Source organism: Gobio gobio (genome assembly GCF_949357685.1).
Source record: "Gobio gobio genome assembly, chromosome: 12".
Lineage (NCBI taxonomy): Eukaryota > Metazoa > Chordata > Actinopteri > Cypriniformes > Gobionidae > Gobio > Gobio gobio.
The window spans coordinates 36,623,694-36,642,661 of record NC_137105.1 but is presented as its reverse complement, the minus strand read 5'-3'; the positions used below and the strand labels follow the sequence as shown (position 1 = coordinate 36,642,661).

The 18,968-nt window shown below is 38.7% G+C and overlaps 1 protein-coding gene and 1 long non-coding RNA gene across 2 annotated transcripts in view; one reads left to right on the top strand and one right to left on the bottom strand.

The window, feature by feature from the left end:
* Positions 1 to 18,968, top strand: part of LOC307135048 — a 910,342-nt gene that overhangs the window by 845,096 nt on the left and 46,278 nt on the right. The gene's annotated exons all lie outside the window — the stretch shown is intronic.
* Positions 1 to 18,968, bottom strand: part of fam20b (FAM20B glycosaminoglycan xylosylkinase) — a 45,306-nt gene that overhangs the window by 13,742 nt on the left and 12,596 nt on the right. The window contains exons 4-6 of the mRNA XM_079831202.1: positions 16,615 to 16,701; positions 13,474 to 13,583; positions 6,719 to 6,890 (exon numbers count right to left, since the gene is read on the bottom strand). Coding sequence (XP_079687328.1) covers positions 6,719 to 6,890; positions 13,474 to 13,583; positions 16,615 to 16,701 — 369 coding nt within the window. The remainder of the gene's footprint in view (positions 1 to 6,718; positions 6,891 to 13,473; positions 13,584 to 16,614; positions 16,702 to 18,968) is intronic.

Genomic DNA, 18,968 nt, shown 5'->3' with positions numbered 1-18,968 from the left:
GCCTTTCCAACAAAGGTTTGATTGATGGACTTAGTAACCAATCAAAAGGCATTATCTTGCGCAGTTTACGTAAGTAGGCTTTGGTGAATACTGTTTGTGCGCTGTCGGCGCCCTCTCTATGGCGCAACTGCAGTGGAGCGCGCCGACTCTTACTGACAGCTAAATGAGTTTTTTACACTTTCGGTGTGTTTCGACCGCAGGAACCAGGGTCTAAATGAAGTTCCGTGTAAATATTTCCCCCTCCAAACGGCCCTGCTTGCGAGGTGGTACTTTTGAAAAGTTCGTGAACTTTCGGGGGTGGGACTTGGGCGCTGAAAATGCTGATTGGTTGAGCTCTCGCAGCATTTTTTTTTCCACCGCCATATTTCAAAGTCTTTTGCGAGGTGGGTTTCGTGGGTTCTGCGTTCAGTAAATATTTTCTTTGCAACAATGGAGGTCAACAAAAAATTCGACCGATGGACCGACGACGAGGCTCAGGCTTTATTGAGCATATAAGCGGAGGAGGACATCCAGCGGGAACTGGAAACTGTGACCCGCAATGAAAAGGTATAACGTTACCTGAAGATATCGACTCGGTTCCAGTCACACTGGAAAACAGTGCAGAGAGAAGTTGAAGAAATTAAGACAAGATTACAAGAAATTAAAGGATAACAACCGGAGCGGTTCCGACCGGCGTATTGTTGGGACACAGACCGTCCTTTTCTGGTACAGCGGTAACGAAAGACTCGGCTAGTGCGTTGTTGGAAACCATCCAGGAATCCGAGTGGGTTGAAGGTAAATATCTCATCTTGGTATCATCTATTAAAGGGGTGGTAAACCACGATTTCACTATTCTAACTTTAGCTAACGTGTAATGTTGCTGCTTGAGCATAAACAACATCTGCAAAGTTTCAACGTTCAAAGTTTAAAGCAAAGGGAGATATCTGCTTTTAAAGAAATCAGTTTCTAAGAACTACAGCAAACGGCCAGTAGGCGACTACACACATTCCTCCAGGGTTGGTGACATCACCAGGCTCAATATTTACATAAACCCCTCCTCCGAGAATATTAAATAAGGGGGGGTGAGGCCATTTTGTATCGCGGCGCTGTTGTGGTATAGTAGGCTGGAGTGTTGTTGCCGCGATGCTGAGGAAACGCTGTTATTTTCATCCGGATTGCAGGTCTTGCACTTGCTCTGTTCAGCAGTCCTTGGGACGGGGGTGCGTTGCAGAGCGTTTAACATACAGCATGTTATATGCACGTGTGTTTGAGTCAGCGGGGAATCAGGCGCGCGCAGGGCTCCCTGCAGCACATCGCGATCTAACAGAGGAAAACATCCACCGTCTTCGCGATTTCAATGCCAGATTTGCACAACGTCAGCTGCGTGAAAAAAACACTGCCGGTGCGTGGATGCATGACGCGCGCGCTGCACATTTCACGGAGGACAACACGATCTTCCACAAACTTTGCGAGTTCAATACAGGATATGCACAACGGCTTGTCCTGAAAGCTGGATTTACAAACAGAAGCTGTTCACGGGCCACAACCTGTAAGTCTGATTTATTTTTCATCGATGTGTTTTCCTGTAATAGGTTGTAGCAAGGAAGTAAACAGATGACAGCGCTGTTCTGCAAACCAGTCTGTTAAAAGCTCATTCATACTTAACGTTATCCGACGAACACCTAACGTTACAAACATTAACGTTAAAATCTCAACAGCGAACCTGGCATTAGTGTAAATGATTCTTTGAGTAGAGCTTTTATGTATTGTTTATCTACAGGCTTGCTAAACATGCTTCTGTGTGTGATTTGGCTAACTTACTAGTTAAAGCCAGTGCTTAGTGTTCGTTTTGGGTTAGTTCTTGCGACAGATATTTGGCTATAATCGTTCTAAAAATACAAAAGTTAAAGTGCCATTCAGTAGCGATCATTATAGATCCGCAGTCTTTACTCTCGAGGACTGAACAGGTTCTGCTCGATCATCTTCATTCAAATGTTCTGGGTCTGATTCGGGCTCAGATTGGTGTGGTTTTATTGACGCCGTTGTTTCTAATGCTGCTTTCACGTGCTCTCGGAATTATCGTAAATACGAGTTTCCTAGGTAAACATTGCACATGAACGCCCTCACATTTTGAAACTTGAATGCTATGAGCTCGTAATCACGACTTCAGAAATCGGAATTATCAAATTTCCGATAGCATGTGAATGCAGCATAATACTGAACAGCCTCCGGTAAGGGGCGTGACGTTTCCGACGTGCACTGCGGTTAGCGAATCACAACACACTGGGCCAGATAACCAATCTGAGCCCACTGCGTATTTTTGAGGGACTGGCTTCATACAACCCGGAAAGCATCAGACCGTTTTACAAGGAGGGACAGAGCAGTGTAGAATAAAGGTCAAATATATGAAAAATAAGGCAATTTTTTTTTTAAACGAAGCATGAACACATGTTACAATGCACCCCACAAACACAGTCAAGCCTTCAAAAGAATGTGTTTTACCACCCCTTTAAACTCGTTGCCGTGTTTAAACACGTTGCAGTAACTTTTTTCAACGTGCTTTTCCAGGTGTAACGAGTGGCCCTGATGAATTGCAGGCAACGGAGACCAGCGTGTTTTCCCCCGCGGTCACCAGTACGTTAACCCCGTGTCTCCTGCCGAAACACACACACACGCAGAGGTATAAAGCTGACAAAAATGTGTATATATTTAAAAACTGATGTGTAATCCTTAATGGTTTTGAGTAGTTTTGTTGTTTTTAATTGTAAACTTAAATTGCCCATGATAAAAATGGCACACTGGGCATTGTTCAAGCTGGGCAAACAATTGTTCATTATTTGTAGTGAAAACACTTTAAATAAATAATTGATGGTTTCTATTGTTTCATGGTTGCCTTGTGTATTAATTTCCATGTGTTTCAGTGCAATTTTTCTACATAGAGAAAAGGAAAAGGGACTGTGACTTTCTTGATGCACTGAGGGACATGGAGGATGCTAACCGGGCCGTCCTGCAGCATGGACAAGAACTGACCAATATATGCAGCTGTTACTGGAGAGCCAGGCCGAGGAGAGATGAGGAGGCAAGAGTTGGCATTCCACCAGTCAGAAGCGGAAGAAAGCAGAGGGACTTTCAGACCGGGTTTCCGTCTGTTCTTGGACAGTTTGTCCAGTCGTTCAAGAAGTAGCCACAATGACCAGCCGCTTGAATGAAGCATTTGCACTACCACATTTGTACTTTATATATTGTACGTGTTGGCACAGCTCTTGGACAGGTTACTGAAAAATACACTTTTTTATATATTGTTGTTTTCACATTTTATATTTTCATTTTATTGTTCTAGTAATTTATTTGTCTTTGCACACTTATTTTATATTTTGTAAGAACTAATCTGTCTAAAATAAAGTCAAATGTGTAAAATGTCACTGTGTCTTTAATTTCCACATTCTAACTATATAACCACATTCTAATTGTATTCATATAGTGTAGGAAGCAAATAAAAGGGCTGCTGCTCGCAAGTCTTTCTGAATATGCACATAAACATATCTAGAAAACCCAAATATTATATTTTTAAATGTATAACTATGTGAATGTATTATAATAACTTATAACCACAACTTAAGTGAAGCCATAAGTGTGGTCCTGCTTCATTTCAAATTTGAGGAAGAAGTCTCTAAAATTATGCATTTAATGAAGCATATTGTAATACTAGTCATGTGACTTTTTTTTTTTGTTGTGAATGTTAAGAGATGTTATTGTGATAAAAAATAAAATACTTGCAGTCTAGTACCTAATCTTTCAACCGCTTAATTCAGTCTATTGTTTTCATTCAATTAACTTTTCACACATCTGTCATGAATGACTGAAACCTCATTATCCTTTTATAGAAAATATTTTGTTTTGGAATTGAGCTATTACAACACATTCAGATTTTGGATTGCCCATCATCCCATTTTGCATTAAAATGGTCAAACCAGGTGAAAGTGCACGCTTAAATAAGCAGTGTTGGTAATGTGTATGCAAAAGCAGCGCTGCTTGCATCTCCTCCACTTGTTATTGTTGCAGACAGTATCGCGCAAAAGTGATTCATGTCCGTCGGTGACTGGGAGAAGCAGTCGCGCGCATTGCCACGTCACCGGGCTAATTTGCCTAATCTCCCCGGTACTTTAGACCGCAGTGGAAACGCAGATTGTAGCAGGTCTGGGGGAGAAAAAGTTCCTGGGAAAAAAGTTCCCGGTACAAATAGTTCCGGGTAATTTCGCGGCTTTTGTTATCTCTGTAAATAGTTGCTTTAGTTTTTCAGTAAGTGTTTATCCATTATAATTAGCAGTTTATTGCAGTTTATTGCAGATTTATTTGAATGAAAAACTACTCTTTACAATAGCAAATGTTCTGAAATAAATGGCCTTTTTGAAAGGACGCCTAGACTTTTCTTGACATAAAAGCTTACAGAAGCTACATTACTGAGAGAATCATCCTCATATTTGAATCATGACATGATTAGACATTCAGTTTTATATTTAAGTTATTTTCAGGCTCTTAACATTAAATTATAATATTTTTTTCCCTAAGTGAAAAAAGAAGAAAAAAAACCGTGAGTCACTTGCATGTATATTTACATGTATATTACTCTGTTCCCATATTACTTTGAGTTATTATGACTCTTGGGTAGCAACATTTCAAGTGTCTAGTTTAAAATAAGACCAGATTTATGAATATAGACTATAGGGTTTAAGAGCTGTAGACATTTTCATTTGGGTATTTCGTTTTCAAAGAATTCTCAAAAATGGGGCGTTGGTTAAACGGTTAATGATGGAATAAGTGCAATTCACCTTTATTCCACAAGGCGGCAATGTCTGATACACAATGATGAAGTGACGTTTCACTCAAAGTTACTGCAGACAGAAAACAAAAGAATAATAATAAGTATGATCTGCAAAACTTTAAATGCCTCAGCGATTTACTGCAGAGCAAGTATAGTCAGCAATCAAATATTAGTGGCACTGTCACTTGATGGATCTGGTGAAGAAGCTGTCGGCGATCAGATTATTGATTTTGACGATGCTGAAAATGATAGTTTTGAGAATACGTTTGAGAAGGGTTAATAGATTGCTGTGGTAGTCTGTGTTTCACAGTTTGGCCATACAACAATTACATTACTTGCCCACCGCGGCACCACCCCCACTGTCGTTTAGCTTTTTTTTTTAAATACAAGTAAAAACCATTTAGTATAGTTGGACAATGAACGCAACAATGATAGACTGAAAGCGTCTGCTCTGTTCCATACAGTATGAGCTGCAGAGTAGTAGCAGAAGTCAGATTTAACTTTTCATGTGACCTGAGAGATGACTGACAAGTCTAAAAAAAAAACTTCCTGATGTATTATGCCTTAGAATAAAATGTGAAAATATCTTGAGCTTGTGTTCACCACAACCCTAATTTCAGACATTCAAACAAAAGCCCATTTGAAAAACCCCTTTGAATTTGAGACTCAAATGTTTGTTTTAGGACTCATTCCTGCAGCCCTCCCAAGAACATTCAGAGCACATAACTGTAATGCAAACAGTACTGTTTTGTTGAAACTGAACGTTTCAGAGAACTTCAGACCAAAATAATCTATGTGCTTTTGCTGTTTAAATATAGTCACAATATGAACTGATTAGTAATAGCCAAACTAGACTCATGTTTCATTAAATGGCTGCCAAAACCAAAAGTTTCCAGTAAAGTGACAGATAAAAGGGTTAAAGAGTTTCATGCATTTTATACAGATCTGCAGCATCTAGCAGCAGCAAACAGAGGAAGTGCCCTCAATACATTCCAAGAGCTCTTCAATCAGGGACCAAACAACATGAACACCATGCACCAAAATGCCATAAACCTAAAAAAAACCTTTCTGAAGCTCCCTTCAGAGTTCCCTTCCCTGCATTCATATAAAACTCCCACCCTCAATTCAATATATATATTTTTTTCTTTCAATATTTTCAAGCATATCGAACATTGAGCTTATCTGGCCTGTTAACATCCTGTTTTTGGGGATACTAAATTTTGGGAGCAAAAGCCGCCCGGTTCCAATTGATGGCCAGTTGAGCAGGGCATCTCTATTTAAAATCTACACCTGCCATGGAAAGACGGAGAAATGAGACGGGGAAACAATCTGGAGACCTGGACAATGCGGTAACCTCATGGTTTTTACCAAAATAATAATAGTAATGAAAATAAATCCAGAAAGGCAAGCACGATATTCAGGTTAATATTGTTAGGGACACTACCCTCCAATTAACAGGTTTGACTCTTTCATCAATTACTATGAAGTACAAGCCAAACAGACTTGCTTTTCATTTGGCTGCTTTTCTCACATTTTCCATTGTGCATTACATTTTTATACAAAAATCTACTTCTCAAAACTATAAACAGAAAACTAAAACCAGTTGAATGAAACCTCGTTTTAGGAAGTGTCTTAGGTGGTGGGAAAACAAAACAAAAAACCCTACAGTCCGAGTCTTCACACAGAAGTTCCTGAACGACCCAGCATGTGTGAAAATGCCAGCCACTATATGCTAAATGCTGGACCTCCTTGACTAATTCAAAAAGGCCAAGAGTTTAGTAATGCTCAGTGAAAGTCCCTGTTTTTATTAGACAACTCCAACCACAGACAAACAGGTACATATCTGTACACTCATTCAAGTCAAACGTGAAAAAAGGTGAAGGGAGAGAACCAGTGAAAGAGAGATAATTACTATACCTGGCGAGTTTACCCTCTCGATATGTCCGTCCCCATGGGTGTCTGTGTTTCTGTAAGGGCCAGACGTCAGGGAGCCACAGGGTAACCGAACCCTCCATCACATCCCCCTCTGCACACGCAGGCTCAGTCTCACGGCAATAATAACACTTCCCATAGAAACATGTATTATTTCCTACAAGAGGAGAGACACTTATCAATTACCATTGAAAATATTGCTTAAAGGGATAGTTCACCCAAAAATTAAAATTCGGTCATCATTTACTCACCCTCATGATGTTCCAAACCTGTATGAGTTTCTTTGTTCTGCTGAACACAAAAGAAGATATTTTGAAGAATGTGTGTAATCAAGCAGATAGAGCAACTATTAACCACCATGGTAGGGGAAAAAATACCATGGCAGTCAATGGTTGCTCTATCTGCTTGGTTACATTCTTCAAAATATCTTATTTTGTGTTTGGCAGAACAAAGAAACTCATACAGGTTTGGAACATCATGAGGGTGAGTAAATTATGACAGAATTTTCATTTTTGGGTGAACTATCCCTTTAAAAAGATGTCTGGAAGGAACTGTGCTGTTCGTGAGAGGATTTTTTTGAAGGGGAGAACAGTTGGTTATGAATCTCTTTTTTCCGCAGTGAACTCACAAATACTGCTTGACTGATGCAATACTGTTCAACAATATACGTTATATACCACAACAAATGTTTCAATGGAAATAGAAGGATGGAACCCATTGATACCATTCAATGGGCTGTACTTCCTTAAGGCCGCATTAGAGCCCTGCATTTCTGCCCGAGCCCGACTGGCCCCAACTTTTTTACGCCCCTAGAGCCGGGCTTCGGGCCAATTTTCCCGTCATACCTCAAACGCGGGCCCGGCTTCGGCCTTTTTAGGCTTCTCCTTCATTTTATATTTTAGACATTCAATAATTAAAAGAAACAATGAGATATGCTGCGCTGGTGGAAACAACATGAGACCATGATATCGCAAGTCCGCAACTGTCAAGACCAGCTCGCACAGTGTTTAGAGGACAGCGCATCCTCAACACGCATCGCCGCAAATGAGTAAAGCTGAAACTGAAAATAAGCTGAGTCTTAGATGCTCAAAAAACACAACCATCTTCATTAAAATGAATGAGACTAAAGGCTCTTACCAGTGTTTAGGTTGCTCGTTCTCATAATGCAGTCTTTGATGTTGAAATGAGCTGATGAATAAAATGCTCATATCGGTTGCTTTCGTTGACATGAACTCCGTTAAATGTGCATATAGCACGGGAATTGAAGATCGGATTTATATTAATTTCGCCAGACCAGCATGTTTTTTATTTTTTATTATTTGTTTAGATTGTGTAGCCCGTTTCGTTTGCGCGCGCCGTTGCGATCTGCCTGCCTCATCTTGTCAAAAATGCCTTTTTACTGTGATGGTGGTGATGGTAGGCTAAACGTTTAAACGATGCTTTAAGTGTTTTATCTGGATTTTATAAGCAAGACAAGTCAAGTGTTGATTTGAGAGGCTAAAGCGGGTTAACTCACTGTCGGCCGCTGGCCACTTGGTCATCACTTTAAAAAGCAAAAACTTTAATTTAACAAGCAACAAAATGCTTCAAAAAATTTTCTAAATTAACTTAATAAAGAAACTAAACGAAATATAGCCTAACTACTTTGACAAGTGTTGATTTGAGAGGCTAAAGCCTTGGGTTAACTCACTGTCGGCCGCTGGCCGCTTGGTTGCCACTTTAAAAAGCAAAAACTTTAATTTAACAAGCAACAAAATGCTTCAAACATTTGTCTAAATTAACTTAATAAAGAACAAAACGAAATATAACTACTTTGACATTAAAAATAAAACTGAACTATTTTAATGGCTGCAACTAATGTGTAATAGGGAGGATACAAAAAAACACGGGCTCCAGTCGGACTCGGGCTGATAATTTTGATGAGCTGTCGGACATGGGCAGGGCTAGGGCCTCAGCGTCTCGGGCCAGGGCCGGGCTAGGGCCTAGTTTTGAGGCCCGTGCAGGGCTCTAGGCCGTATGTCCACCAAAGCTTTTTTAGCCAGCTGAAAGCGCTAGGCGCTCTGCTGTGAGCGCTTGAGAGCGTTTTAACAGCGCAGCGTTTTGTTCAGTTGAGACTCTTTGCTTGTACGGAATATCCGCGGAAGTGTTACTAGTATCTCATTTGACAGGTAGTTTGTTTCTGTATTGATTCTATATAAAAATGCAGATTCAATGTAAATCATTTGCTCTGGTTCTTGTTTTAAATTATTTTGTTCGTTATTATGCTGCTTGTTTTCATCTGTTGACATTGTACAAGCAGAATGTGGCAGTTGGTCGGTGTTGTATTTGTCCCGCCCCTCCTCCACTGTGATTGGACGGCTGGGTGAAAAGTGACAGTGATGAGCGCTGTATTTTACTCAAAGTTGAACATTCTTCAACTCTCGGCGACCAGTAAAAAACGCTGAACACTCAGTGCTTGAGCGTGAAATACTCGCTCAGCGCTTCGTTGCACGTTCTAAAAATGTGGCGCTCCCATTGAAAATAATTGAATATGCCAGCCAGCTGCATGAAAAAACGCTTTGGTGGACACACGGCCTAAGTCTTGTTCACACCTCCAGCATACATTTCAATGGAGAGCTGGCGAATTCTGACGATATGAGCGACAGTGACAGTTGGTGGCAGGTTACATTGAGGAAAAGAAGTATTTGAACACCCTGCTATTTTGCAAGTTCTCCCACTTGGAAATCATGGAGGGGTCTGAAATTGTCATCGTAGGTGCATGTCCACTGTGAGAGACATAATCTAAAAAAAAAATCCAGAAATCCCAATATATGATTTTTTAACTATTTATTTGTATGATACAGCTGCAAATAAGTATTTGAACACCTGTCTATCAGCTAGAATTCTGACCCTCAAAGACCTGTTAGTCTGCCTTTAAAATGTCCACCTCCACTCCATTTATTATCCTAAATTAGATGCACCTGTTTGAGGTCGTTAGCTGCATAAAGACACCTGTCCACCCCATACAATCAGTAAGAATCCAACTACTAACATGGCCAAGACCAAAGAGCTGTCCAAAGACACTAGAGACAAAATTGTACACCTCCACAAGGCTGGAAAGGGATACGGGGAAATTGCCAAGCAGCTTGGTGAAAAAAGGTCCACTGTTGGAGCAATCATTAGAAAATGGAAGAAGCTGAACATGACTGTCAATCTCCCTCGGACTGGGGCTCCATGCAAGATGGGGTTTTGTGATCCTAAGAAAGGTGAGAAATCAGCCCAGAACTACACGGGAGGAGCTGGTCAATGACCTGAAAAGAGCTGGGACCACCGTTTCCAAGGTTACTGTTGGTAATACACGAAGACGTCATGGTTTGAAATCATGCATGGCACGGAAGGTTCCCCTGCTTAAACCAGCACATGTCCAGGCCCGTCTTAAGTTTGCCAATGACCATTTGGATGATCCAGAGGAGTCATGGGAGAAAGTAATGTGGTCAGATGAGACCAAAATAGAACTTTTTGGTCATAATTCCACTAAACGTGTTTGGAGAAAGAAGAATGATGAGTACCATCCCAAGAACACCATCCCTACTGTGAAGCATGGGGGTGGTAACATCATGCTTTGGGGGTGTTTTTCTGCACATGGGACAGGGCAACTGCACTGTATTAAGGAGAGGATGACCAGGGCCATCTATTGCAAGATTTTGGGGAACAACCTCCTTCCCTCAGTTAGAGCATTGAAGATGGGTCGAGGCTGGGTCTTAAAACATGACAATGACCCGAAGCACACAGCCAGGATAACCAAGGAGTGGCTCTGTAAGAAACATATATAGGTTCTGGCATGGCCTAGCCAGTCTCCAGACCCAAACCCAATAGAGAATCTTTGGAGGGAGCTCAAACTCTGTGTTTCTCAGCGACAGGCCAGAAACCTGACTGATCTAGAGAAGATCTGTGTGGAGGAGTGGGCCAAAATCCCTCCTGCCGTGTGTGCAAACCTGGTGGAAAAACTACAGGAAACGTTTGACCTCTGTAATTGCAAACAAAGGCTCCTGTACCAAATATTAACATAGATTTTCTCAGGTGTTCAAATACTTATTTGCAGCTGTATCATACAAATAAATAGTTAAAAAATCATACATATTTTTTTTTAGATTATGTCTCTCACAGTGGACATGCACCTACGATGACAATTTCAGACCCCTCCATGATTTCTAAGTGTGAGAACTTGCAAAATAGCAGGGTGTTCAAATACTTATTTTCCTCACTGTATAAGCCACGTGACAATGTGGAGAAATGTTTAACTTTAATGCAAATGAAGAGCGACTTTCAGGGGCAACAATCAATAGGAGTGAAGACTGGGTGAATAGTTTAGGCAAACAGGACAGCTAATTTATAGAGCGATTTCACTGTTCATATTAAAACGGTTTTCTCTTCCTCCTAATGTTCATTATTAGGGACAAGAAAACTAATGATTTGTTTTGGAATTTTTGGCAGTATGAGCCAGTTTAAATTCTATTTTGATAGATTGTTCATCTGGTTAATGATTTGATGCACTTGCACTGCTGTAGTGCATATAACACTTTCCATCATCAGACAAGTAATTCCTAGTCAAATTATGATATCTTAGTTCTACCATAAATAATATCTGTGATCGCATTTTCTAAATATACTGTACGTGCAGTCTAACAATAACATTAGAGTGACAGCGCCTACGAGTGACTTGCATCAACAAAGTAGGTAGTGTGAATGGGGCAATAGAGTCTTGTGTAATTTCCATGTTTTCATCACCAGGAAATTTTCAGAAACATCTATCATTCTTGGCATTTTTTTTTGTCACCAAAAATTATTCATAATGTCACTTCAGTGACAGTTGATAACTGTGGTTGGTTGTTTTACATATTGGTCAGTAGGGGTGTAACAATACATCAATATAGATCGATGCATCGATCTAATGTCTAACGATATGATTTATCATTGCCAAGCGTTAAAAATCGATACCTGTAGGCTATTTATATATTTAAGAGGCAATATTTTTTTAACACTCTCCACATTTTCCACACAATGTCAGTCTGTATTATCGCCAACGCGTGCATTATAGTTTAAATGACCTTACAGAGGTTGGGTAAGACGCTCAGGACAGTGCTGAATCGTCACGAAAGTTTATCATTTGCTTCTCAAACAGCGCACAAAGAGGCCACTGAATTGAGTCTTCTTTTATTTATTTTTGTGCTTCAGTAGATAAAGGTCTATTGTTTTTTTATATAAGGGGAATAAAGTGCTAGGATCCATCTGGTTGAACGGGGAGCATCAGTGCACAGCCATTTTCAGATCTACAGGCCTGATTGGTGGAGTGCTGCAGAGATGGTTGTTCTTCTAGAAGGTTCTCTTCTCACAGAGAAACGCTGGAGCTCCATCGAGTTCTTGGTCACCTCACTGACTAAGGCCCTTCTCCGCCGATCGCTCAGTTTGGCCGGGCAACCAGCTCTAGGAAGAGTCCTGGTGGTTTAATTAATGTCCAATCAACCACAGGTGGACTCCAATCAAGTTGTAGAAACATCTCAAGGATGCAGCTGATTTCAATTTTGAGTGTCATGGCTTTGATTTTTTTGTATTTTTAATTTTTAATAATAATAATAATTTCAAACAAACTTCTTTCACACCGTCAATGTGGGGTATTATTTGTAGAATTGATGAAAAAAATATTGAATTTAATCCATTTTGGAATAAGACTGTAACATGACAAAAAGTGGAAAAAGTGAAGCGCTGTGAATACTTTCCGGATGCACAGTATTATAATAATTTTGCACAATGAAAGAATATTAATAGCATATCTTGTTCTGTCTTACCTATAATATGTTGTTGCTTCATTAAAAACCTGTGCTTTAATACATTTAAAATAAATGTCTTTTAATTTTCCAATTGTATAAATATAAATTAAAATTTTTTTTTGACATTACACATTTTAGCACAGACGCCTAAAATACTTTCTTGACTGTTGTCATGTCATAAGTGGTCATTAGATTACTGTGTGATTATTTTATTTGTGGCTGTCCCTATCAGGGTGCAGGATGTGAAATTTTGAAATACATTTTTATGTTATATATTTTGGTTGCAGTTGTGAGTTAATAAAAATGTAACTGGTTGTGTAAAATAGGGACATAATACCGAAATAGGAATCGGTACCTTTTTGAGGTATCGGAAAATATCTGATTGCTGGCTATGAGAATCGATATTGTATCGAATCGTGATGAACCGTCCGATTTACACCCCTATTGGTCAGATGGTTTCTTCCTTTCTAAGTGGGCAATTTTTGGCTAATACAAGCTCCAAACTGGACTAGACTTTATGGTGAGAATCAAAAGTCTGGTTTTGTGACACTTTGCCCCAAAGCTTTCTGTCTGGCCACATACCCAAATCAATACAGGCTCAAGCATAGTGTTTCTGCTGCTGTGACTAACAGAAAAGAAAAGCATCTAAACAATGGAAATACTTTGGGTTGAATGTGCTAATGAATGGTGCTAAAATTAATCCAAAGTGAAGCACTTCAGTTTTTGCTACTGTCTCAAAAGTGGAATTGAGAATTGTGAAATTGCATTGATATCTTATGTACAACTGAAATTTAGTATCATGACACCAACAGGTGTGGAGCACAATTTTCCACCCCAGAATTACCCTATTTGTGGTCAAAATGTGCAGAGCAGTTGCAGAATGGAGAAGGAAGATGATAGAATGTGATAGAAAAGCAAAAGGGTGAAACTGACCGTGCATCAGGAAAGTGCTCAGCAGTTGATCTGTAGCTACTGGCTTTATCTCTGTGCGCAGATTCATAAACCTCCCCACCACCAGGGGCGCTCTCCTAAAACCCAGGATCCTGCAGGAAGAGATCAAGAAGCTCATGATTCATGCAGTCATGTCACATAAGTTGGTTATCAGACATAGGGAGATTTAATAAACAGGGCAAATTAGCGCAGAAGGGAGTAGAAAGTTCTGTGCGTGATCTACTGACGTCGTGCGCAGAACCCAGATGCAGCCGGATCATTTCCATAATGACCAACACATACTACCAAGAGCAGCGCAAATTAGCATCTGCTTTAAGACGGGCGGTAAATAATGGCGCAAATAGGAGTAAATTGACTAGCGTAAACCTTAGTAAAATCACCTAGCGTAATTCATTTAAATACTCCCCTCCCATTAATTTTGCGTCTGAAAGGGAAACTCCTATAAATGCATATGCAATAAATTCAGCCACATAAATAACACATTTTTTTACTGCGCATCTTTAGTAAATCCTAACGGTAGTTTCTTTTTAACACACTTTTAACACAGGGGTATGGACAGATTTTTTGGTGCACTACATGTGATAGTGTTTCAATGACATAATGAATCATATATTGACCAAGGTTACAATTAGGAATTTACAGTGAACCCACTGTGCAGAGTGTCAACTAGAGCAGGGGTTTTCGAACTTGGGTCTGTGACTCCCAGCAGGCTGCAAGGGTCCATGGAAAAGTACAGAGAAAGAATATTATAAAAAAATAAAATACAGATTTACATCTTCTGACATTATTACTTTTGACTGTTCTTCTTCTGCTTTCTAAAGACTCGTAATCATGAGATTAAAACATTATTTTATTCTATTGGCAGCTATAGTTTTTGCTATATTTTTGCCAAATTTTCCTGATGGTATTTTAAACATGTTTACTTTACATAATTTAAATGGGTCTTTAAAATAGCCTACTGTTCAAAGTCAGTAAAAAATGTTTTAATTGTTTTAGAAAAATAGTCTCATACTCACAAAGACTGCATTTATTTGATCAACAAATACAGTAAAAAGGTGATATTCAGCATCATTACTCCAGTCTTCAGCGTCACATGATCCATCAGAAATCATTCTAATATGCTGATTGGTAACACTTTACAATAAGGTTTCATTAGTTAACATTAGATAATGCATTAGTGTACATGAACTATCCATGAGCAATACATTTGTTACTGGATTTGTTAATCTTTGTTAACGTTAGTTAATAAAAATTCAGCTGATCATGATTTGTTCATATTAGTTCACAGTGCATTAACTAATGTTAACAAGATTTTAATAATGCATTAGTAAATGTTGAAATTAACATTAACAAAGATAAATAAATGCTTTATAAGTGCAGCTCATTATTAGTTCATGTTAACTATTATAGTTAACTACTGTTAACTAATGAACCTTATTATAAAGTGCTACCAGATGATTTGCTGCTCTTCAGACAAATTTGTTATAATTATCAATGTTGAAAACAGATGTGCTTCTAAATATCTTTGGTGAAACTGATACACTTTTTTCATGATTCTTTGATGAATAGAAAGTTCTAAAGAAAATAAAGTCTGTAAAGTCTTCAAAGCAATTAATTTTTTTAAATAAAAACGTACTGACCCCAAACTTTTGAACAGTAATGTCTGATATCTAGCCGTGTATATTTTAAGAAGCAATGTATTTGGGGGTCCACATCAAAAAGTTTGAATCTCCCAGCAGAAGAGCATGTTTTACTACTGTTTTGACCCAAGATTTTTATTTACAAATTGTTTTTTGACAAGCTGAGCACTGTAACCAATCACAGACATCGGTGTCCATGCATGCAGAAGTGAATCTGAGGCCTATTCATTCAACCAATACCCCCTCTTTTTTTTCAACTCTCATGTTGTTCCTTTGGAACACCAAAGTGCTTCAAATTTTACAAAAAGCTATTGTGCAGCTTCAGAGGATTAAGAATATACAACACCAATCGCAAAGGCTTCTTTCATGATACTACAATGGCGTTTTGGAGCTTGGTAGCCATGGTAGCCACATTTTTTGTATGGAAAAGTGTTTGTGTGCCACAAAAAATGACCTTCATGTGGGTTTGGAGCAACATGAGAGTGAGTTTCCATAGTATATCATCCTCTGGATATAGGAAAAGTCGCCTGACAAGAAGCTTTTTTGGAAAGCAAAACGTTGCTAATTTGCAAATAATTACACTAATGATCAGAGTCGAAGCCAGGAAAGTAGAAAGCACAAAGACTCTTGCCGCCCATGTTTGCGAACAGTCAATAAGATCACGCTGAACAGAAAGGCAAACAAGTTATATGAAACCTTTGTTCAATCTTTATCCTGAACATCCTAGTTTTGGTCAGTCATGTCGCTTACAAGTGTAACATATTCAAAATACGATTATCAGGATTTTTATGCTGCGTTGATTTTCTGATATATAAAACTGCAGTTATGTAATTCAGAAGCATAATTCTCAGCATTGTTTTTTTGAATGTGTACACTGAGCATGTCTGGGCATGTTCCAGGGGTTAACTGTAATTGAATCAAACAGACAGAGTTGTATAAAGGTCACATTAAAAATGTTTTTCTTCATGTACTACTTTTCAAAAGTTTTTTTTTTTTTTAATGTATAGATTTTATTGTTTTATCCTTATCCCAAACCAAGACTTTTAACCTTGAACAATGATAACCCATCATAATTTATACATTATTACATAATATTACACAAATATTACAAACGTTGATCGAAACAAAAAGGTGAATCTAAACAAAGCATTTCAATATTTGTTGTTTGAAAATCTGAATTGAAAGTTTACACTGAAAACGGTCTCTTTATCAGTTTGTTTGGTGTCATTTCCACCAATAATTTTACCACTAATAATAAACAAGTATACTAACTTTTGAAAGTTTTTTTGTTTATATTGAGGAGACAACTGTATCAGTGAAGAGTTTGAGATTAAATATGAGACGTGTGACGAAAACAGAAGGTAAAATCTAAATAATAAATCCCCCTAAAACACTGCCGACAGCTGGAAAAATGCACAATTCCGGGGTTAATTTGTTATCATTATGCAGCCCCAGTGTCTGTATGTGTGTGTGTGTACATTACCTGTCCAAGTGGAAAGCAGCAATTTCAGCATTATGCCGATCGTACCCTGCATACGGCTCTCCCTCGACCACATAATCTCTAGTGTACCTAATAATGAGAGACAAAGATAAAAAAAAAAAAACTGTGAGCAATTTAATCTACTTATTAGTTTTTGTTTTCATGTATCAATGCCTGTTGTGTCGTGTTTTATATACACACTGTTAAGTGGGCCCTAAATGGCCAGTAAATTTGAATTCCTCTGATGAACTCCCGGAAACACAATCTCTCCTAAATGATGCGAGTATAACAAGAAATGCGTCAGATAAAATTGAATTGTTTATGGACAATCTTTTAGTTAAACGACTCAAGAAGGAACACACTGGAAGGCGGAGAAGAAAGAGAAAAGAAGGACGAAAACACGCAAGGAATTACCCTCCCAGTGGGGGGCTGATCAGGAGGGGCAAGCAGATGATAAGGGTCATCAGACAAATAGAAAAATTTAATAAAAAAATATTAAATGACGTTAGAAGGTTTATGTTGGAAAGTCAATTTGAGAGTTGTTTAATTTGCAAGATACATTTTAATTTCTTGAAACATAATATAATTCAAACTTGCCTTGCAACAAAGTTTGCATTACATATGTGAGTGTGGTTTCTTATTTTCTTGCTTAGAAGTGATAATGAGCTTGAAGTGAAAACAGCAAAACTGTTTTGCTGATTTCTAATGATGAAATCTTTGAAAAGGGGAAGTTCAAACTGACTATCAGCTATAATAAGCATTGTGTGGTTTTGATGGGGGCCTTAAGCCTTCAACTGTCTGATGCAAAGAAAGACAAAAGAAATGTATGTGTGCTTGTTGCAAAATTGTGGTAGCCTTGGACGAATATTATGAGTCCAAGGCAAGTAGCTTACCTTATAAGGAATTACTATATGATGACAACAGTCATCGCTTCTTAAAGCCGCGCCTCAGGATTCGTCTAAGTATAAAAGCTTTGTGCATTGTTTTTCGGTGGCGCGCTTCAGGTGAAGACTTGCACGTTGTTTTGTTATTTTTGCCTTTTTGTATTATTGTCTTTGTATTATTCTGAAACTTTTTAAGTCAAAACGGAAACCATTCTGTGGTTATTCATACAAACTTTTCAATTAACCTTCCAATTTTTTCCTGAAAATATCTTTATTGGTTGTAGTTTAGATATTTATGTTAGCAACCTTCCCAGTGCACTCAAACTTGAGATTGAGCTGGTTCAAGGACACCGCCGAGAGCCCTGAAGCAACGCCTGACATCTTTAAACTGCCGGTGAGAACAATTTATGATTGTTATAGGTTATGGGGATGGTTTAGGATGTTACAGCGGTATAAAAATTCAACAACACCCAAAACTGAATTCTCTTTAGATCAAATTACACTATATTACATATCAGATTGGCCGTGATAGTGTGGTGTCACACAGCATTTTCACATTCAATGTGGACATTAAAGTATGATGTTATGATTAAAGTAATTAGCACCCCCCCCCCCCCTTCAAATTAGTTTGTTATTATTTTTTTTAACCGCGCGCCGTCATCGTCACGGAGGAGCAGGACTGAGCAGAACAGACATCCTGCCTGTCTGTGTCGATGCGCGCGTCCGCGTACAGGCAGGGACGTCTCGTGCACACTCTAAATAGTGTAAGCGCACTGAAAGTTCTACTGAGCAGCCGGTATCGCAGTCAGTCATGAAACGCCAGCAACAGATGACTTTAATGTCTTCATGGATGAAAAAAAAGAAAGGAGATGTGAGTTGGTTGATTCATAGCTCAGGTCAGGGTAATCAAAATGTCTGTCTACTTATTTTTGTACAGTCTATGGTCTACACCTGTTGATGAGCTAACGTTAACATACACTGTTGCTAGGTAACTTCAGACCGTTAGCTAGCTAACTTAAACATCTAATGTTGCCTAGAACATTCTGTGTCCAGCAGCGTTTTCTGTCAGCAATGTATGACAAGCAGACTCTGGCTGCTGTTATAGGCTACTCAACTCATTATACTCTGATGCAGAAATAAAATAAGTCTTAATAATAAATGTTTGTCTAAACTTGAGCTATTGTTGTTCACTTACAATATTTGTTCATTTAAAATGGAAGTTAATTTGTAAAAATTGATTTACTTGTTCAAAGAAAAGGCTTAATGTCGAGCTAGCCTGAGTTAGCCTACATTTTATATAGTGTTGTGGTTATGTGGTGAGCCTGAGTATAGTTTTACACATCAGCCCAGTCTAGTCTGTAAAGTTATTGATACGCAGTCAGGTTTTTTTTTACACATTAATCTGAAAATGAATTTGGCACACCCAGTTTTTAAAATGTACATCCAGAGACTCTTTTCTGGCTATGTGGACTC